General features: G+C 40.4%; 1 protein-coding gene across 5 annotated transcripts in view; it reads left to right on the top strand.

Annotated features, from left to right (window-relative positions):
* Positions 1-23,599, top strand: part of Kcnab1 (potassium voltage-gated channel subfamily A member regulatory beta subunit 1) — a 388,290-nt gene that overhangs the window by 263,624 nt on the left and 101,067 nt on the right. For all 5 annotated transcript variants that reach the window (XM_035450521.1, XM_035450519.1, XM_035450520.1 and 2 more), the window contains exon 2: positions 18,026-18,069. In XM_035450521.1, the coding sequence (XP_035306412.1) occupies positions 18,026-18,069 (44 nt within the window). The remainder of the gene's footprint in view (positions 1-18,025; positions 18,070-23,599) is intronic.

Here is a 23,599-nt window from a genome sequence, read left to right as displayed (position 1 = left end):
AAGCTCAGGACTGAGTCCGTTGAAGTGAGCAGAGAATGGGATACAGCAAAAAGCATGAATCTTTCAGTCTCAGACAAGCCAGCCATGAGAATCTTCACTACCTACTTGATAGGCATGCAGGATGGTGGCTCATTATTCTCTCAGATCTCCTCCTCATGTATAAAATGGGTACACAACCCCTGCTCAGTAAGGCTGTGTGCACTTAAACGTGAACCTTGGGGAAAGCTTACAGACTAAATCTGCACCCAGCGAGTGCTCTATGCAGGGTTGTTATTTAAGAAGTTGGGCTTAAACAGACAAATTAATTAAGTGAAGGAGAACCAGGCATACATTCTGAGCGGCTGCACTTCTCCATTTTTAACAGCCAAAGGCTTGTGTGATACTTTGTAATTCAAGGCTTTATGGTATTGTCTGGTTTCACATACAACATTCCTAGCAATTGAAGTTTTCACTGTGATAAGAAAAGATTTGACTGCCACATTGTAGATGGTGCATACTTTTTACAGTGATTTTCCTCTTGTCATAAGATGAAACCAGAATGGAATATTGACAGCTTTGAAGCCACACCAAGCAATTCCCAAATCTGCAGCAATATTGGTATCCAGCTATGAAGTCTTGTCATCTAAATCTTACTTAACATCAATTAAGTTCTCAGCCTGAATAGGGGACAGTGATTTTTTTGGACCTCAAAGTCTTTAATTTTTTATATCTAATTCATATTTAATATGGAAGCTTCTGTCCAGCCTGATCCTGCTGCTGTTAAGTCCCAAATAAATACACTGAGGCTTGTATAAATTATAAACTGTTAGGCCTATGGCTCAGGCTTCTTACTGGCTAGCTCTCTTTTAATTATTAACCCATTTCTATTAATCTGTGTATCTCCACATAGTCTTGGCTTACTGGTGATGCCTGAGCCTTTTACTTTCTCAGTAGCTACATGGCATCTCTCTGGCAACTCACTCTCTGAATTCCTCTTCCCAGTCTTCTTCTAGTCTGGTAGCCCTGCCTATACTTCCTGCCTGTCTACATCCTGCCTGTCCATTGGCTGAAACAGCTTTATTCATGAACTAGTAAGAGAAACATATATTCACAGCATACAGAAAGACATCCCCCATCAGTTCGTCTTTTCCAGACAGTGATTTTTAACCAATTGACATCTATTGCTTTAATTTTCTAGGGTGGATTATTCATCAGTCAGAGGCAAAACTGTTTCACAGGATTTTAAGGTTGTCATACAGTAATTAATTTAAAATGCCTGAAGTCAATGTTTAAAATGTATTTGTGCCTCTGGCCCATGGAGAGGTAGCTTTGTTTCCACTTGCAAGGGGATTTCAAATATTTCAATTAAAGTTAAATCTGCCCGTTTGTAAAGAACATACTCTTCTGGAGGCTGCAGTTTAGGCTGCTCTCCTCTCTTTTTATTCATTCTGAGAACCTACAGAAGAGCTTCCCTTTAATTTAGCTAAAGTTGGGATTGCATAGAACCATCTAGAACAGCCATTCTCAACTGGTCTCCTTCATTTCCCACCCTCAGTTCAGATACCACTTTGCTTCTGGTCACCACAGGAAGAAGGATGAAAAGATGATTTAAGATATAACAAGCAGATCCTAAAAGAATGAATAGAGCAAGATGGAGGATAAAAAAGGAGCATAACCTGAGACCAGCTACCCAGCCTGACCAATCATTAGCCATTAAAGTGCCATTATGGGCCATCTGAACTCACTTTCCACTAGTGGGCAGGTCACTTTTTAAAAAATTTCTGTAGAGAGGATGAGCACCCATCATTCTAAAAGCTAGTTCATAGCACAGCTCAGGAGCTAATATGTAAAATAACTGCTGAGTTTGGAAAATAAGAATGTCCTGGCATCATGAGAGTTGTTACAGAGGAAATGAAATGCAATGAAAGGGTATTAGCTTTAAGATCCTCAATTTTCTTCTACTTTCATTTCATTTCCCCACCTGGTATTCTAAGTTTTCCCATTATATTTCTCAATCAACCCTAGTCTTAGAGTTATTAATTCATAGTCCTGAAGGAAAGAAAATCACCCAGTGTGGTCCTTGCACATGAATCTTTTTGTCCTAGCCTTTATATTGCACTTAAAACTGTTTCCAAAGCAAAGTCAGATCTCTGTGTCCCATTGTATATGGATACAATGTATTTTTCTCATACCTGTCCCCTGCTCTCATCCAATTCCTCCTAGATCTGCTCATCTCGCCCTCCCAACTTCATACCCTGTTTTCTTTCTTTCCTGAAATTCACTAAGGCTAATATACACTGCACAAATACACACAGGGACATGGTCAGCCTTACCAAGGTCATACCCCTAAAAAAACTGACTTTCCCTCCCCCAAGAGGGAATCAGCTGTTAACAGGGCTTCACCTGTAGGTGGGAGCTCATGTTTTCTTCTCCCAACCATGTTGAACTATTGGTTGGTTTTATATTGTGCAGAAAACCATGGCTGCTGTGAGTTCATGAGTGAAAAGCTATGTCATGTCCAGAAGATACTGTTCAGCCCCAGTCACTCCCCACCCCCTGGCTCTTACACACACACACACACACACACACACACACACACACACACACACACACAGCTGAGCACTGCACACACTTTTTGTGTTTTACAATTGTATGGGTTTTGATCAACCCATACACCATACACAGTAATTGCATAAATCCCCAAATTCCTTCTTTATACTCAGTCTTTCTTCTTACTTCCAAACATTAACTACTCTACTGTTTCCTTTCCTTCTAATTCCATTTGTACTAGAATATTGTATAAACAGAACATACAATGAATATTGTAGCCCTTTGTGTCTGGCTTCTTTCACTTAGCAAACTGCACTTCAGATATAGCCATATTATTCTATGAATCTTGAGTCAATTGTTCCCCTCCCTTTACTGCAAAGTGGTATTTCATTATGTGAAAGCCTAATGTGTTTACCCATTCATTAGTTGATGGACATCTGGGTGGTTTCCAATTTGGGGTGATTATGAGTAAAAGTGTTATAAATATTTGAGTACATTTCTCTGTGTGTGAACAGACGTTTTCAATTTACTCAAGTAAATACCTAGGAATAGAGTTGCTGAATCATTTAGTATGAATATGCTTAACTTTCTAAGAAGCCATCAAGCTGTCTTTCAAGTGGACTACACCATTTTATACTCTTCCCAGAAAGGAATGAGAGTTCACTGGCTCTGTGAACTCTCATTGCCACCTATGCATATTATTTATTTGTGTCTACTATTTTCTATTTTATATATTTTAACAGGTATGTTGATTTATCTTGTTATAGTTTTAAATTAGTTTTTCCTGGCATCTAATAACACTGAACTGATTTTCTTCTTAAAAGTTTATCAGCCACCAAAAAACTTCTCCAGGGCCCTATCCATTCAATACTTAAGTTTTTTGTTGTTGTTTGTTGTTGTTGTTGTTGTTGTTTTGGGGGGGTGTTTTGTTTTTTGGGTTGCTTTTTTTTTTTTTTTTTTTGGTCTTTCAAGACAGGGTTTCACTGTATAGCTTAGTAGAACAGGCTGACCTGGAACTCATATATATCTGCCTGCCTCTGCCTCCTGAGTGTTGGGATAAAAGGCTTGCACCACCACTGCCAGGCTTAAGTCATTTTAGATTGAACTTTGGTGTAGACACTTTCTTCCAGGATGTAGCTTGTCTTTTAAACCTTTTAATGATGTTTTTAACCAAACAAAAATGTAAATATTTGCTAAGTTTGATCTTTCTCAATTTGGAGAGATTATCCTTTTGTTCTCTGTGGTAGTTTGAAAGAAAATGTCCTCCAAAGGGAGTAACACTAGTAGGAGGTGTGGTCTTGTTGGAGTAAATGTGGCCTTGTTAGAGCAAGTGTGTCACTGTGGGGGTGGGCTTTGAGGTCTCCTTTGCTCAAGCTACACTCAGTGTGGTACATCCCTCACTTCCTGTTGCCTGAAGATCAGGATGTAGACCTCTTAGCTCCTCCAGCACCATGTCTACCTGCATGAGACCATGTCCCTCCATGATGATAATGGCCTAAACCTCTGAAACTGTAAGTGACCATGATTAAATGTTTTCTTTATAAGAGTTGTCATGGTACAGCAATAGAAACACTAAGACAGTCCCATACCGACTAACTCTGTTAAATCCCAAGTCACAAGATTACTTCTGGCATTTCTTCTTCAAGTTTCATAGTTTTGTGTTTTACATTTAGTACTATAACCCATTTTAAGTTAATTTTTGTACAGAATATGAGGTCTGTATCACTTTTTTAGCATAAAGACAATTGTTCCATCTGCTCCAGCACCATTTACTGAAAAGTTATTTTTTTCATTGAATTGTCTTTGTACCTTTGTCAAAAGTCAGTTAACTATTGCACATATGTGTCCCTTTTGCCCTCTCTGTTCTATTCAATTTATGTACTCCACATTCCTTTTGACAATGCCACACTGCTTTGAATATTAAACTCTCTGGTACGCCCTGAAATCAGGTAGTTAAGAACCTCCCAAATTTGTTCTTCATTTTCAAATTGTCCTGGCTGTTCCAATTCTTTCACCTTGCCAAGTCAATTTTAGAACCACCCCATTAATATTTATAAGATACTGTGTTAGGACTTAAATTGGGATTGGGTTTACTTCATAGATCAAAATGAGGGGAACTGACATCTTGACATTATTGAATCTTGCTAATCATAACTGTGGTGTGCATCTCTATTTAGTTAGATCATCTTTGCATCTCTCTTCAAAATTTTACAGCATGTTGCTTAAAGATTCTACTTATATTTTGATAGATTTATATCTTGTTTTGGGAAGGCTATGGTAAATAGCATTGTTCTTTTCAATTTCAAGTTCCAGTCATTTGTTATTAAATATGCAGTTGACTTTTTACTTATATTGCATTTATTTATGTGATGTGCCATTGCACATGTTGGGATGAAAGAACAATTCATGTGCATTACTTCTCCCCTTCTACTGTAGATCTCGGGGTCAAACTCAGGTCTTCAGACTTCATATCAAGTCCGTTCATCCACTGAGCCATCTAACCAAGCCACAGTTGACTTTTGTATGCTAACGTTATACCCTTCAACTTTCTTAAATTCACTTTCTAGTTCTAGGACAATTTAGGAGATTATTTTGAACTTTTTTTCCCAAAAAGACAATTATGCTGTTTACATGAGAGATAGTTTTATTTATTCCTTTTTAATCTTTATGCCTTTTATTTATTTTTATTGCACTATAATGTTTAATAGTTTCAATGGTCTCAACACCAAAGTATCAAGACTAAAATAATTAATTCTGGTACTTTACATTATAGAAATAAGAAAGACTTCTCAACCCACCAACTGGTCATTAAGTGAAATATGTGCTTTTGTTTTCACGATGCTAAGCACCATGGGAAAGTCCAGTTAGTAGGGCTTGGTGCCTAGGAGCAAAAGAAGAGATGTAATCACTAATTATTGAGACAAAAACAAGATGATCAGCACCCCAGTCAGAGAGAAACACAGAAAGAACAAGAGGGGATCTAGAACTGAGAGAGGCAGAAACTGACCAGAAAGTGGCCATAAAGTCAGGATGGAGGTGAGAGATGGCACAGGAAAGAGCTCTTTGCAATTTGCTAATTGGCTGATTATAGAGGCCAAGGAAAAAGGGGACAACAAAGAGACCTCTGGAGTCTGGAATTTGTTTTTTTAGATGCATAGTTTGGCATTATGAATTTGGGACATTCATTGACCAGTGACCTTCAGGTGGCTTAAAATATTGAGTGGACTGAACCAGACCAAGATCAAAGCTGAACATGAAAACAGACCTTGGTCATAACCCCCCTTTACGTACATCTCAGGCTCTGAAACTGTGAATACTTGAGCACTAGGATGTGTCCTCTTTGTGGAATAGCTGTGACAATAACTAGAGGATGAGAGAAAGGAGACAAGGGAAGGGTATGAGTGGGAAGAAAATGCACCTGACCAAGCTCTGTCCTCATGTAAAACTGGAAGGACTCTAAGCTCTCTATAGCTGGCAGAATAATTAAAGACTAAAGTGTCTCTTGTGATCCTCCAAAGAGGGAATAGAGGCTTGCTTTATAGAGGAGGAAAACTTCACATGAAAGATAAGGCTCAAAGCTAACTAGAGGAACCTGAATCAAATCCATGTTTGTCTAGCTACAGCCTGCATTTTGTGAACATCTCCCATGTGCCAGGCACTGTCTGAGGTGGTTCAGTCTTCATATTGAACCTTCACCAGCATCCTCTTAGACCATCTATTATCATCATTACTAGGCAGATGGAGCACCAGAGGTTCTCTGAGCAAGGTTTCTCTAGGGGTGAGCACTCAACTGCCTGGTGTTTTGCAATGAACAAAGGTCTCCCTGGCTAACAAAAGTGTCACTGTGGGTAATAATGTTGTCTTTACCCACAGCAAAGTGATGGCATTAGAACATTGACTCTGGACATCACTAAAGATCACTGTATGTGGTGTAGATATGTACAGTTGACCCAGGCACAGCCACTGTCCTGGATTTGTTTGGGAGGGGAAATGACCTTGCACATGATAGATGCACTATGTATGGCCATGACCTTCTGACCTTCGGATAAACTAGAATGTGAGCACATTAATTTTCAGTTCCCCTGTCAAGAACCAGGAAAGACAAACCCATAGACCCATGCACTTTGTCAGGCTGAAAGCTTTTACCTTTAAGTACGTGTTATAAGGTCACCCCCACCTTTTTTCCCTAGCCTTGGATCTCTATCACCCTGTTTAGCACTTTCTATAGAGAATGCCAATTTGCCCAGAAAACAGACCTGGGAACACGTGGGGCTGGGATGCATGCTCAGATGCGCTGTGAGTTGTTTGGCCTTTGAGAGCCCTGCAACTCGTGGCAGAGAAACCAGTCACAGTCCTCATTATAGAGAGAATGCAAGGGAAGGCTTCACCTTCATCTTTACAGTTTAATTTTTGAAATACAGCTAAATATTTGAAAGACTTTAGACTCTGAAGTTTAGAGCCTCTCTGAGCTCTGAAAATGGTGTGTGTGGATGAAGTTTACTTAGCAAAGTGTATCCTACACAAAATTTGGGAGACCAGTGACTTTACTCCCTTCTTATACTGGGGGTGGGGAACTGTGTTCTCCTACTATGTCTTAGTGTACACTTGTCTATGACCAGATGTGGTATTTTGTTTTGGTTTTCCCTGTCTTGCTCAATTCTTTGACACTGGCAGGATTCCCTACAGGTCTGCTCATTTCTGACACTTGACTGTTTAGTGTAGACTCTACTAGGTTAAGAGCCACTACCACAAGGCAGCCCCAGTCAGATGCCCATCACAGCTGTGCTGTCCAGGTTATTCACAACTTATGTTCACCTGGCTACAAATAAGAGGTCCCCAACCCCTATTATTGTGATTGTATTGGTTAGAGTGTCTTACAGAACCCAGAAAAATGCTTTACTTACTGTCACCCATTTACTATAAAATAACACCACTCAACAAGAGCTGAGAAGAAAAGACGCTCACAGCAAGGAGGATTAATGAGGGGGGGTTCAGGCAGGAGGCTTATAGCAGGTGGGTAGGCTGACTAATAAGATCAGTTCATACACATATTGTTCATCCCATTGCTCTTTATTCTTCAAAAATAAGTTCTTCCCAAGAGTTCTCTCTCAAAAGGCTCTCTCTAAGATTTCTCTTTAACAATCTATGGAGCCTCTGGTAGTGGATCAGTGCACGAATGGACTCTGGGAGCCCATTCCACATAAAATGATGCTCTCTCAGCCTAGACACACCTGGGAGGGCCTAGGCCCTGCTCCAAATGATGACAGACTTTGAATTTGCCCCATGGAAGGCCTCACCCTCCCTGGGGAGCAGAAAGGGCATGTGATGGGGGTTATTGGGGGCAGGGGAGGAGGGGAGGGAGAGGGAACTGGAAATGACATATAAAACAAGATTGCTTCTAATTTAAATTTTAAAAAAAGATTTCTCCTTAAAAGTTTTCTCTAATAATTTTCCTTCTAAAACATCTCTCTTAAAGTTTTCTTTAAAAGTTCTTTTTAAAATTTCTCCTCCTTAAAAATTCTCCTAGATTCCACAAGGATTCCATTTTATATGACACACAGATACAATTAACAATAGCAAGATACCGGGCATGTATATCTCTCGGAGGCAGGAAGGCAGGTAAGGTCTTGAGAAAAGCTAGAGAGATGTGAGAGAGATGTGACTTGTGGAGTGTCTGGGCAAAACTCAAGAGGTGGGCAAAGGGGTAAATGGAGTAAGGGATTATATGAGATCCAGAAGCTACAGCTTTTATGGCTGATGCCCCAGTGAGAAGGAATTTCCTTTCTCTGGGGCCTGTTTGAGAATATAAAGCACCCAGTATATGTTCTATATATCAGGATTATACAGCCAAATTCATAGCAACAGATATTCTGGAGTCTGTATTTCTAGCAGACTTTGCAGAGCAAGTTTTCTCCATCAGAAGTTAATTCTGGTGGGTTGATACCCAGAATATTAATTGCTACTGCTGTAATAAATGATAAAGGCTCCCAGCAGAGGGCAAGACCTTCCTGGGGCTCCCCACCATGAACACACTACAGTTAACACACTCAGCTTGCCTGATCACATGGTTGGTATCCCTGGAAACTAACTCCATCCTGACTTTTAGTCACCAGTCCTCTCATTGTCATACACAAAGACAGTTCTGACTTCTGAATTCCCTAGAATTTATAGCAGGTGGGACAGGCAGAACCAAACGCTTGTTTCCTATTGTGTAAATATCCTTTCCATGTCCCGGATGTTAAATCCTTATCACTTGGTTCCTATTTCACATCCCTTCCAATTGATGTAACAAAAGCTCTCTTTCATAGCAAGGTATAAGTACTTGAAAGCCAAGCCTCTCCAACTGACTCAGCAGAGGGAATTCAAGAACACCAGAGTTGCCCAGCTCAGATACAACAAACTTGCTAGAAGATGCAGAGAAGGAAATATTATTTTATATCAAAACAAAACACTATAAAAGCAAGTGTTCTATGACAAGGTTGTACAAATGAGCCTCATGAAAGTTAGAAAATGCAGTGTGTGAGGCAAGCCTCAGAGGTATTCATTCGCAGCCCTCCTATTCACATGTACACATATGTGTGCACTCCTGCACACACACACACACACACACACACACACACACACACACACACATACCTGTACACATGTGAGTGCACACATAAAAATACATTTATAAGTTCATATGCTTTTCAACAGGTACATGGAAACACAAAGAATGATTCAATAGCAACTTTCATCTGTATGTGAAACTCTTAACTCAGGAATGCCTGCACAATCCTGGTGAAACCTACAGACCTCCCCAGAAAAGGAACTTTTAAACACCCAGTATCAAATACATAGAATTCTCATTACATTATAAGGTATTTTAAACTGAATTTTTTGCCCTAGTAATACATGTACTTGTTTATTGAAGTGTTAACTGACAAGTTCTAGGGCAAGTTGAATGTCACAATTTCTAAGAAGTTCTGAATATAAATGATGAGTATGATTCTTGGAGACCTCTGAAGCCACAACCATATGATAGGGAACTACCCATAGTTTCCATGGGTAGAAAAGTCAGTAATGTGCGTACGTCCCTGGTTTCTCAGCTACATTCCCAATTGAAGGAGCTGCTGTTAGTTAAAACTGGGCAGAACAAGTAAGTATATATTCATTTCCATTCAAGCCCATTGACTCCCAAATTATGTGCCTTCAAGACAGAAGTTCTGGAGTCTCACTTAGGACTAAGTTACCGGTTTCCAGTTTTCCCAATGATTCAGGTGTTTCTGATGTGGAAAACACCACATAGCTTTTATGCAAGTGATAAGTAAGCCCCGGACATTTCTCAAGTCCTACTTCCACATAGCACTGGAAGTTATATATTGATATCTACACAATTGCATGCCCCATTTCTCCCTCCTGGTGGCCAGAGAATCAATAATGCTAAATTTCCAGCCCCCCATTATTTCTCAAAACTGCTTCCTTTGCCTCCCTTATTCTGTTTTCAACCTTGCTCTCATTGCCTAATGACTCTAGACAAATAATTTATTCACATATAATTTATTCATGGTGTTTGCCATGAATGATTGGGCCCTGTCCATCCAGGCCAGAATACAGTTAGTAGGATCAGTGGGTTGAGAAAGGTGAATTATATAAGGGACAGAGGCAGCCTTCTGCCAGATTCAGCACGGTACTCATCATTTACACCTGTAGGGCACAAGGGTATTGAAACACGCATGAGTCTTCCAAGTTCCTTGACTAGAACCCAGATTAGGAGAGGGCTCTCCAGGAGATAAGGGGTAGCAATCACCATGCTGTTTCAAACTGAAGGACATTTCTCCCCACTTTGTTTTGATCTGTTACCTCCCAACTTACTCCACTGAGGCAGTTTCCTGTTGGCGTTCTGCAGAGACCCTCTCCTAGTCCCCAGGACCTTTGCCTCTCCTCATTTCCTTTGCTAATGTGTCTTCCTCTCCACTGTCCACAGAATTGGAGTCCCTGAGAGACCCCCAACCATCCCTTCCTCTCCTTGAATATGGCTTCCCTTAGCATTGTCTCTGCTCATAGTGTTTGGTATCCCTAAATCCAGAAAAGTCTTCTGCCAATCCTGGGCTCCAGCCAAGTTGCTTGGGTATATTGCAGCTGTTCCAGTCACATGTGTCCTCAGGTAGATTACAGGTATTCTCTTTCTTCAAGAAAGTCTAGCAAAGTGAAAAGCACCCTACTTCAATAAAAAAAGCACCCCTCTTTACATGCTGTCCAAGTTAGAAGCCCGAGAATCGCCCATTACTCCTTCTTTTTTCACCATTACACTTAAGCAATTAGTCCTACATGTTTCTGCCTGTAAGCATTTGCAGGCTCCCTTGTCCTATCACTACAAGCCTTACTGGCACTATCACTTATCAGGGCCACCTGAGTAGCCTCCTAGCTCCTCTCATGCCTCTCTTGGACCTATTTTCCCTGCTTATGTTTTTCAGGAGTTGCCCATGTATAGTAAACCTCTACCCTACACACTAATCTGGAAGGCTCTGTTAGACCTGACTTCTACTGCCCTCACTCTTCTAGAGTCACCCTTCCCTTTGGGTCACTCTTCCCTTTTATTGCCCTAGATATCTATTTCTTCAACACCTCTTCCAGTCTGAGCCCTCGTAATACTGTTCACTCTATCTAGGATGCTGGTCCCTGCTTTATCCATTAAGCTTTCTGGCTCTAGAGTTGAATGTCACTTCCCTAAAAAAAGTTATTCCTAGCTTCCCCAACTAGGCAATCTTCCACCACATCACTATCTTTTTTTTTTTTTTTGAGATTACAATTATATCATTTCTCCCTTTCCTTTCCTCCTTCCAGTCTGCCCAACCCCATTCTCTTTCAAATCCATGGCCTCTGTTTTCATTAATTGTTGTTATATTCATATGTGTATGTACATACACACACATACATGTCCACACCACCTGTTCAGTCTGTACAATGTTACTTGTGCATGTTTTTCAGGGCTGACCATTTGGTATTGGATAACAATCAGTGTCCTTCTCCCTGGGTAAGACTATCTCTCCAAGTACAGGCAGACCTTAGTTGCCTGTACTTCTTTTTGTAGGGTTGAGGCCTCCTGGCCTTTACCCCACAATCTTAAATTTAGAGCACACTATTTTTTTTATTTACTCTTCTAATTGTTATGAACTTTAGAACGTTTTTACAGAACTTAGGTGAGCAAAGAACAGTTCATGAATTAGGCAGCCCTCAAAACCAGAAGAGTTTAGGAAATTCTACTCTGCAACATGGGCAAGCATCTCTAAGACAGTGTGAGGGACAGGGATAGGGACAGATACTTGGCCAACTGCTAACACCAAAACTGATCTGTGTTTTCTTTATCTGAGCACAGTCTAATCAACTGACAGTTTGTGATTGTCTAAGACTCGGATATTTGTTACCAAAGTATACACTTAAGTTATACTTTCAAGGACTTTATATACCATTTAGCCACTGGTTCTTCGTACAAGGGCTCAAATTGTGGAGACATCCTCAGGCCAAAACTATTCCCATATAACATAATCAAATGGTCAATTCAGTTTATTATATATCTTCTCTCCTATGATGCTACCTGCTACTCAGCCCCTCCTCCAAGTCTAGCCCAAGACTCCTGTTCATCAATTATAGTCACATTCACAGAATAGAAATGTACCATATTACTCTCATTACCATCTGGCTTGACAAATGAATACAGTTTGGATTCTGTTATTATTTCAATTTTTTAAGAAAAATTAAATATGCTTTCTTAAAAAATAGACTTCCTTAGTAATTTCCAGCTAAGACATGGAGCATTGCAGAGTGGAGTGTGGAGGGTAAGAGAGATGTTGAGGTAGAGATAGCAAATGATGTCATGAACAGTGTAGTGTTCTGGCCACAGGAAAACCAGGTCAGATCCGACCTGTGTCTGCCACCTACACAGCAAAACTGGAGCCTCTTACATATGCTTTCAGTCCACCCCTGCTGTGACATATTTTAAATTGGAGATTTTGTCAGACATAATATGCTACTTTCTTGGTCAAATGCAAGGTGCATATTTTAGCTAGCTACTAGCAGTTTAAAACTGTGAATAATATCTTAAATACACTCATCCAGAAACAGGCGATTTAAAACAACACGTTTCGTCTGCTAATCTTCTGCTTTTAGCATCTCTGATTTGCAAAGGAACTGGGAGCAGGAGAAAGGCATGCGCTACTATGCGGAGATGATGCTTCATTTCAGTTCACACTATTCTATTATTGCCTTCAAAGCAAAAAGAGCCTGCTGCACCATAAAACAATACTGGGCATTAACCACTGCAAAACAATAATCTCGGTCGTGTATTTACTGTGTGGACAGCTCCCTCCAAAAAGAAAGCATAAACAAACCTTCCAGTCCTCCCCAAGCCAGAGCCTTCCTCCAGATGACTTCACTGAGGCTTTAAGCATCAGGGTTTCCAAAAATCTGACTGACAGAACTAAGTGCCCCATGTCCCCATATTGATGTCATTCATTTCTAATATTAGCAGCAGAGCATTTCGGGTTCACCTGGGAAAGGGGTGCTTTTATTTTTGAGTTGAACGAGAACAGATACTAAAAATGAACATGGTGAGACTTCCTTCTGGCGTATCTGACACAGATAAAATAGGGAAGCCTGTGCAGCAAGACTATTTTGGATCAAATGGGAAAGGAATTCAAGGTAGTTGGAAATCCAGTGTGCTTTAAGACATTCTCTGTCACCTCACTCATGAGTTCTGAGGAATTAAGAAATAAAATGAAATCTTATAAAATCATTTGGATACAGAATGTCATCAGAGATCATGATGGACTTGTGAAAATCCTATCCGGGTGACAGCATGGATCCAGGTGATGGGTTATAGTTCAGCATGAGTGATGCACTTGGTTATTGGATGTTGTAGCCATACCCACAAAGAACTGAAGGGCACATTTGGGACTCATTCAGTCACATGTGTCAAGCGTTTGAGCTTTTGTCATCTAGCATGGTTTAAATGGGTCAAAGTAGCTGGTCACCACCACATTTCTGATTCGCATAGATGTACAAAGTCAGGAAAAACGCTGTTGTACCACTTAGCATGAATGATTGCAATAACATTGGGATGTCATGCCCTGTGTGAATGGCATTTCTTTCCACATTCTCCCATCTGCAAAGTGAGTAGTGTCATCATGTGTCAAGAATGATTTATTTATGTGATACCCATCTTGGAAATAGACAAAGTAAGAGCAATATATTGAAAGACTCAGAAACCTCCAAAGTATGGAAAAATGTCTGCCATTTTAAAATGGCCACAAAAGTTTAGTAGCCATTTTTTGTAGAAAAAGTAAATATTTAGATAATGTACCAGAGGTTACATAGTTGAAAGAAACAAAAACATTAAGGATCAGATGGAGCCTGGATCAGCATCTGTCTGTAATTGAACTTTCCTTACATCCATGTTTTTCTAAGAAGTTTATTTCAGAAAGGCTACCACCCTCTGTTGTAAATATCAATGGGAAAGGAATGGGCTATGATTACTTCTTACTGTTTGGCGATTTGTTTTTGCTGACAGTTCTCTAGTCTAGTCTTCCATCTTGACTGATCATTAATCGTTTTATGCCACTGTCACAGGGCAGTTCTCTGCCTTGAGTGTGGATCTCTAACTAAGAAAGTGTTCAGTCACACAAACTTGCTATTTTTTGAATTTGTTAGAGAACTCTGGCCTATACAGGCTTAGTCTTAAAGCTGCCTGGTTTTGCTTTGCATTGTTGGTTGGTTGGTTGTTAATGTTGTTATCTTGTTTGTTTTGCATTGTTATTCCTCCCCCACATTAGTCTCAACATCACTAAATTTAACATTAAAGTTCCACAGGAAACCTTGTCTAGATCAATTTCCTCATGTCAAGCACAGAGTGCCCATCCTATGCTCCCAAAGATTCCTGTGGCAGGGCACACGCCACACACCACTGAACGGTGATGATATGTTATGCTCTACCTTGTCCCTCCTTGGACTTTGGTTTTTAACAAAGTAGAGAGCTGTGCCTTTTTCTCCACTGCATCACAAAGCTGTGCCTGGAACACAGTGACCTCTAACTAAACTTTTACTTACTCATCAGTGTTAGATGTCTTGCCTGGAAGACTCTAGTACTCACTTATATTTTTCTTGTTGTTTTATTTTATCTTAAATGCTGTGTTTTTCATTCTCCCTGTTAAACCATTTTTTTTTCTCTAGGCTCCCATCTTTGGAAATGAGCAAACTTTCAGTTCTTCCAGTTGCACCTAATAATCACCCACACACATACACATGCACACCAAGAAAAAAAATCAAAGAACAATGTCTTATGAAATTCTTTCCATGGAAAATGTCCAATTACTTCTCTCCTATCTAGTACTATTCAAAACATGTTTCACATGTACTTGTATGCAAGTTTCCTTCCATTTGCAAATAGTGGGAAATTCAACACCATATCTGTTAGAGGTCAGCCGTCAGGAAGCACTAAACTCCCTGTATTGGCTTACCATATAACATTATCATTGTTAATCAGATTCCATGCACATAGAAATGATACTAAATGAATGCCACAGATACCCAACATCCCATCCTAATGAAGAAATCAAACTCCGGGGAGCTTTTACCTAAGGTCACTTAGCTAGTGTAACAATGAGTCAAAACCCAGGTCTTTCAGTTCTACATTCTGATTAATACTCGACTAGCTATGAAATTACGTGTATCATTCTGGTGACATTTTATAGACAATAAAAAGCAAGAGAAAAAAAAACAGATGACAACGTGAGGAGAAGAAGCTGGTTAAGTGACCAATATACCACTCTGTAGAATGGGGGCGGAACTGTACATGTGGTCAGAATTGGGAATAATTTTCCCCCCAAATTGTAAGTTTTCAGCTTTGCCTCCTTGGTTTGATCTGCACACTGGTTCTATGGGACATATGCAGGCTGAGACTTTGGTGTCCTCTCTGAGAAGTGTTAGAGGACAGAAGTGGGTTGGTTCTGGATTTCCATAAAGACTTACAGGTAGATAAATGCTGCAACACCTGGCTCCATCTCTATGTAAAATTATAAAACTACGTTTCTTTACCTGATGAACTTTTAGGGATGAAAAAATGTTAAGAAATAAAAGACTTCTTCTTTAAAGGGCAATCTGAACTTCCTGTGTTAATTTTCTGCAAACTTGTATAAAAATAGGTTATAGTAAAGATGTTTTTTTTAATTTTTATTTTATTTTATTAGTTCAAATTAGGAACAAGCTTGCTTCAGATGTCAATCCCTTCTGCCTCTCCTTCCCCTCCCCCCAAACATCCCACCTGCCCCTAGCCATCCCCCTCCACTCCCCGGGCAGGGTAAGGCCCTCAAAAGGGGCTCCCCAAAGTCTACCACATCATCCTGGGCCAGGCCTAAGCCCTTCTCCATGTGTCCAGGGCAAGAGTACATCACTTCACGAAGGATGGGCTAAGACTGGGTTTCTTAATAGGTTGGTATTGGCACAAAAATAGATAGGTAGACCAATGGAATAGAGTTGAAAACCCTGAAATTAACCCACACACCAACGAACACCTGATTTTTGACAAACAATCCAAATATATATGCTGGAACAAAGAGAACATCTTTAACAAATGGTGCTGGCATAACTGGATGCAAACATGTAGAAGACTACATATAGACCCAAGCCTTTCGCCCTGCACAAAACTTAAGTCAAAATAGATCAAAGACCTCAACATAAACCCAGCCACCCTGAACCTACTAGAAGATAAAGTGGGAAATACTCTTGAATTAATTGGTACAGGAGACCGCTTCCTGAACATAACACCAGTAGCACAGACACTGAGATCAACAATTAAAAAATGGGAGCTCCTGAAACTGAGAAGCTTCTGTAAGGCAAAGGTCATAGTCAGCAAGACATAACTACAGCCCACAGATTGGGAAAAGATATTCACCAACCCCAAATCCAGCAGAGGGCTTAATTTACAAAGAACTCAAGAAGCTAGTCTCCAAAACACCAAACAATCCATTTAAAAAGTGGGGTACAGAACTAAATAGACAATTCTCAATAGAGGAATCTAAAATGGCTGAAAGACACATAAGAAGGTGTTTAATATCCTTAGCCATCAGGGAAATGCAAATCAAAACAACTCTGAGATACCATCTTACATCTGTCAGAATGGCTAAAATCAAAAATACCAATGACAGTTTATGCTGGAGAGGATGCGGAGAAAGAGGAACACTCCTCCACTGCTGGTGGGAGTGCCAACTTGTACAACCACTTTGGAAATCAGTATGATGACTCCTCAAGAAAATGGGAATGAGTCTACCATAAGATCCAGCAATTCCACTCCTAGGCATATACCCAAAAGAAACACATTCATATAACAAGGACATCTGTTCAATGATGTTCATAGCAGCATTATTTGTAATAGCCAGAAACTGGAAACAGCCTAGATGCCCCTCAACTGAAGAATGGATACAGAAAATGTGGTACATTTACACAATGGAGTACTACTCAGCAAAAAAAAAAAAAAAAAAAAAAAAAAAAAAAAAAAAAAAAAAAAAAACAATGAACTCTTGAAATTTACAGGAAAATAGATGGAACTCGAAGAAACCATTCTGAGCGAGTTAACCCAATCACAAAAAAGACAAACATGATATGTACTCACTCATATGTGGACCTGCTTTATGATACATAGTAGTGACCGTGCTTTATCAGAGCTGTTTTTAATGATGTTGCTCAGAATGATATCCTTCCAGATGATGATTGAGAAGCTAATTTTAAAAAAAATGGTGCCAGGTACCACAAGGGTAACAGAACTATGCTGGTTTTCTTGGATTTTGTCTTTTACTTTTTTTTTTAAAATGGAGCGTGCTGGATGTCTCTACAATTTTGTTCAAATGACTGCAGAACCTGGAAAAGCTGTTGCTGCTATTGATGCATAACATACTGCCATTATTGGTCTTTTTATATAAATATAAATATATATATACATATATAATTTGAATTTTTGGAAACTTTAGCTGTGCTGTCAACTATGGAAAAAGTAAAGATGGTTTTATGTATCCTCTTTATTTGGAAGTAATATTTCATTTTAGAAGCCATTAAATCAATAAGTCAACATTTATTATGTGTGTATTATATGACATGTCTGATGAATTAATAGTTGACTAGTGAAAAAGGTAAATTCCCTTTCTCTGGGAGAATACACATTCTAGAAGAAAAGAGAAAGAGAGAGTAATATAAAATCAAAATAATAAAGATATTTTAAAATTGAAAACCTTCATTTTGTGGGGGATACTTGGTTCTTAAGCTAAGTTTGAGAAGAAGTTGAGTTTCTCAATGACAACATGAAACAGGAATACAATGAAAATAGCAAATAAATCTTGGAATGACCCAAGGCCAAGAGTATATCCTCCTCTGCCTCAGCTCCTATCAAGAAAGATAATATTCAGGCATAGGTCGTGTACTGCTTCACATGTGGAAGTGCTAACTGTGTGTTGCTTTGCTTTTGTTCTAGGAATCTTGGGAAATCAGGACTCAGAGTTTCTTGCTTGGGTCTTGGTAAGTACTCATGGTGTTATTGGGGGGATGGGTGGGAGACTAAGGAGATACCAGAGAGTGACTGTGATGTAGTTCAGGGTTACATCTCAGTAGAAGGAGACTGGCCCGTTTTGCCCAATTTCCCCTCTGAGCCTTTCATTGTCCAGCATGCCCATCTCCCTGCCCATGCCCAAGGATCCATCATGTCATTCATCTTCTATCTCAAGCAAAAATCAGCCTTAAAGGAGGAGGACGACATACATCTGCTTACCTGCTGTGCAAGATGTAAAAATACATATATATGCTTACCTGCCTTTAGTTTAACTGAATAACTCTCTATTCTTACCTCCCCTTTGACTAATACCTTCACTTATTTCCTGATATTGTTATATATTTTATGTGCTTTTAAAAATCTGCTTCAAATTCTTGGGGGCAAATGAGGTAATGTACACACAAAGTGTTGTCAATCGACAGAATCTAGAATAACAAGGGAGATGGTCCTCTAGGCATTCCCGTGAGGCGTTGTCTTGATTATGCTACTTGGTAAGGGAAGACCCATCTTAACTGTGGATGGAACAATTCCCTGACAGCAGGTCCTGAACTGTACAAAATGGGGGTAGGGATGCTTTCGGAATGGAACTGTTTATTCCATGTCATTGCATAACTGGCAAAATGTAGTATGGGTATGGTGCTGTGTGTATGTCACACTGTGTCTGAAGTCAGGATGGAAAAAGTGATGTTTACTGGTGTTAGAGGGAACTCACTCGAGAGGACCACTGTGTCTACAGCATATGGCCAATCAAAAGTCTTTATTCCAAACAACTGGGACCACACCCAGGTTTTGAGGGACCTAGGTGTGGTCCTAAGTGTCCAGAACACCCAGTTTTTAAGGGCAGGCACCTTGTCTCTGCATCTCCTTTGGCAGCACTATGGGGCAGGTGAACAGTAATCAGTTTCAAGCAAGCAGGGGTTTTTTGTTTGTTTGTTTTGATTTAGGTTTTTTTTTTTTTTTTGGTTTTTCAAGACAGGGTTTCTCTGTGTAGCTTTGGAGCCTATCCTGGCACTCGCTCTGGAGACCAGGCTGGCCTCGAACTCACAGAGATCCGCCTGCCTCTGCCTCCCGAGTTCTGGGATTATAGGCGTGTGCCACCAACGCCGGGCTCAGGCAAGCAGTTTTAACAAAAGCTAAGATAAGTGATTAGCCAGTGGAAAGGGGGATTCTGCAGAAAGAGGCAGCTAAGATAGCAGTTAGCTGGAGAAGGTTCTACGTAAACAATTTTAACAATGGCGAGAGCTGGGTAATTTCCCATGGGATTCCCCATCAAGGAGATCAGACTCTAGTTAAACTTGGAATAGCCTGAGCAAGAATACAAGATGGAGGAATCTCTGAACTGTCTTCCCCCATCACACTGGTATTAAGTTCGGTTTCTCCTTTTTGTTTTTATTCACTGAGGCACTAACATGGTATGGTAGGTATCATACACCTTCTCTAGAAATGCTCTCGCAGACACATCAGATGATATCTCAGGTGATTCTGAATCTAGTCAAGTTGACAGTGAAAATTAATCGTCACAAGTCTGTGACTTGTCAATTTGATACCTCAGTCAACAATTTTAACTATAACCTTCCACCCTCATCCTGAATGTCTCCTCCTGTATGACCATCTCATAATGCTAAGTTAGTTCAGCTACAAGAGTCCCCCCAGATCTTAACAATTCCACCGTTATTCAAAAGGTCAAAGTCCCTGGTAGGATTCAAGGTAGTCTCTTACAGTGAGCCCTGGTAAGAAAAGGGAAGTTAGTACTTTTCTAAAATACCACAGCACAGAACAAACATCCCCATTCCAAGAGAGAGAAATAATGACATAACAAGGAAAATGTGGGCTAAAGTAAGACTAAAAGCTGACATGTAAAACACTAAATCCTGCAACTCCAAATGGAAAGGTCTCAGATGTGGGTACAAGAGGGAACTGAGATGGGTTGTTAGGATAAGAAGTTAACACCGTGGACAGGCAGACAGAAGACAGCAAAAATGATAGAGGCATTGAGGGGTTGAAGTCCCATCACCAGAAATGGGCAGCACAGCAGGATTGAGGGTCTTTCTCACAGCTCTGAGGGAACCGGTAATTCCCAGCAGGAGCCAGGCTATCTAATTGCAGAAAAGAGGGTGGAAAGCAGGATGTGTGCCCACTAATACCCCCTTTCATGTAAACTCACCCCCACCCCTGAGAAATCCTGACACTTAGAGGTCTTAGCTAGAGATTCACAGACAATGGTCTCAGTAGAATTCCTGTCAGACAGCAAAGGGCTGCTTCCATTATTGTAGCCTGAGAAGTCTGGTCATGGAATTCTTACATGTATCGGACTGGAGCTGTGTTAGTTTGCTTTCTGTTGCTGTGGTAAAACAGCATAGCCCAGTGCAACCCTGGGGGAAGAAAGCGTTTATTTGGCTTACATTCTGAGACCCCCCAGACCATGGAAGGATATCACACATGAAGAGTGGTTCCTCACTCTTTAGTTAGAACTCTTGGGAAATGTCCTTGCAGACAAATACTCCCAGAGATATGTCTCCTATGTGACTTTAATGCCTGTCAATTTGACAATAAAGATTAATTAACCATCACTAGTTTTTTTTGTGAATGTGCTTATGGTAAATCATAATTATACATTACTGAAAGGAAATACAAAGAAGTATAAGATGCAATATATAGTAAGTTAAGAAAATATCAGATGGGAAGATGGCTCAGCAGGTAAAATGTTTGTTACACAAGCATGAGGACCAGAGTTAATATCCCCAGAACCTGTAATCCCAACATGAGGGGATGGTGACAGGAAATCCCCCAAACAAGCCAGTTAGCCAGACTACCCAAAATTGCAAGCTTTGGGATTCAGTAAGAGATCCTACCTCAATATATAAGATAGATAGAATATACAAGATACAACTGGGGAAGACAATTGGCATCAACCTCCAGCCTCCATCCACACAGACCCACAAATGTGTGAGCCTGCAAACTGAAGTGCATCCACACAATGCAAACATGCATGTACACTACAAACACACAATCCACTCAAAAAGAGAAAGGAAACACGCATGCATTACACACACACACACACACACCACATAGATGTATTTAAAATATGATATAAAAGATATTAACCAATTATCTTGAGGTTGGTATAAGTTTGTCAAAGGAAACTCAACAAGATCTGGTCATAGTTGCAAACGCTTGTAATCCTAGCACTTGGGAAGTGGAGACAGGAAGATCAAATGTTCAAGGTAACCTTTTGCTACTTAGAAATTTTAAAGCCATATGAGAGCCTGTCTCAAAAAAGAAAAAGGAGAAGAGTGTCGAGATGGCTTAGTGTGTGAAGACTGGCCACAGACCCTGACAACTTAGGTTTTAACCTTGGGATCCACATGGTAGAAGGAGAGACCCAACTCCCACAAGTTGTTCTCTGTCATATGTGTACCATGATGTATACACGTGCACACACATACATGCACACGCACACATGCATTTGCACACACAATGCACATACAAACAGAGAGAAACAAATAAATATAATCTTTAAACTTTTGAAATAAAAAATAAGGAAAATTCAAACAGAAGACTGGAAAAATTATTAAATACAGTCTAGGAAAACCTCTGGCTTCTGTGGCACTCAGAGCTTGGGAGCTTGAAGAGGGCACTGGGGTAGGTTAGTGAGCTCACACCCTGCCATTCAGACTTTCCCATCTGGGCCCCTACCCTCTCTAACCACAGCAAACATCTAGAGTATAAGCCATGGATCTTACAACTAGGCATTGTGGGCTTCCTCCTGATACACTGCATGTGTGCAGAGTGTACTGCTGGCTTATCTCGCTCTGCCTTTGAGATGCTCTCACTGTACTTAAATATTTTGACACCAGAAGCACGTGACATTAAACATTTAACATGGTTAGGATTATTTTTATGACACCCTTCGTGATTCCCATTTCTGTTGCTAAGGCCACCGTAAACTAGCCACCTCACCTATTACTATAACAACAGTCATGAGCATTTATAGAGTGCCTCCAGACACTTGAGAGACCATTTAAAAGTACAATTTCTTTCTCAAAGATTTTAACAATTTTTCTGTATAATGCAAACAGAATGAAGTATCAGGGGACCAAAATACCCACAGCATCCAAATGGTACATGAATATTAAATGTACAAGAGCATTTTGGGCTTGCCATTCTTCCTGGAAAATTCTAACAAAAGCATGATACATGTATAGAAAAGTTAGTAGGCACTTTTATTTTTACACAATAGAACTTGTACATGTGGGTATATGTTCATGTTGATGCACTTGTGCGTACAGATACGTGTGTATGCCTTGTATGTGGAGGCCAGAATTCAACTTCTGGTGTCATTCCTCAAGAGCTATCCACCTGTGTTTCTCATTGATTTGGAGCTTGACAAGCAGGCTGCACTTGCTGACCAGTGAGCCCCCAGAGATCATCCTGTCTCCATTCCCCAGTGCTGAGATTAAAAGCACACATTCCCCACCCCAGCCTTTTAAACCAGGTTCTGGAGATTGAACTCTAATCCTTGTGTTCACACAGCAAACACTTAAACACTGAACTGTCTCCAAGCCCTGACCCAAATGGGATTTTAAGTGAATAGTTAATGGATAAAATGTGTCTTAAGAATTGCTGACAACTGGATCCATCCAACAAGCATTGCAGCTGACCACTTGCCTTTGCTTGAAAGAGTCCATTAGAACCAAAGACACAATGGAGGTACAAAAATAGTAGCCTGACATTCCATACAGCAATTAGAAAAGAACTAAAGGAGGAAAAGAAATCAGAACCCATGATTGGGCAATAGGCAGGAGCAGTAACAACTTATATTAAACATGGCTTTCCTAAGAAGCAACACGGTTATGAGAGACTCAGTCTTTGCAATCACAAGAGAGGGAAACAGATTCAGGAAAAGCCTATCCCCTGCCCAAAGACAGTGGTAGAGCTGGCAGTCTCATACATTTCCAACCTCACCCCTTGTTTTATTTCTTTCACTGCTGTGAAAAGATCACATCACAATTTAAAGGAAGAAATAATTATTTTGCTCTTAGTTTCAAAGGTTTGGTGCACTGCCACTGGCTCCGTTGCTTCCCTGCTCATGGTTGGTTAGAACACCAAAAGCACCAGGAAGGAGGAGGTTGTTCACCTCATGGTAAACAGGAAATGGAGGGGATCACAGCAGGAAGGGGCCAGGGCAAGACACAGCCCAGAAGCATGCTTCTAAAGACCTGGGTCCCCCTAACAGGCTCTACCTTTCAGAGCCATCACTTCCCATTAGCCTACTTTTAGCTCATCAATCGATCAATGAGCATTAGGTCATGCCCCTCAGGATCTAGGCATCTCTGGAGACACCTTCTCCTCCACACTCAGAGATGGGCTTCACCAGTGCTCTAGGCATCTCTCAATCCAGCCATCTTGACAATAAAGGCTAGTCATCATCATTCTCCCTCACCAGCAGCCTCATCCACATGGCTTGCAGGCACACACAGCCTTTGCAATCCCCCATTG

Source organism: Cricetulus griseus, assembly GCF_003668045.3.
Source record: "Cricetulus griseus strain 17A/GY chromosome 1 unlocalized genomic scaffold, alternate assembly CriGri-PICRH-1.0 chr1_0, whole genome shotgun sequence".
Lineage (NCBI taxonomy): Eukaryota > Metazoa > Chordata > Mammalia > Rodentia > Cricetidae > Cricetulus > Cricetulus griseus.
The sequence above is the reverse complement of the archived record's forward strand: the minus strand, read 5'-3'. Positions and strand labels throughout refer to the sequence as shown.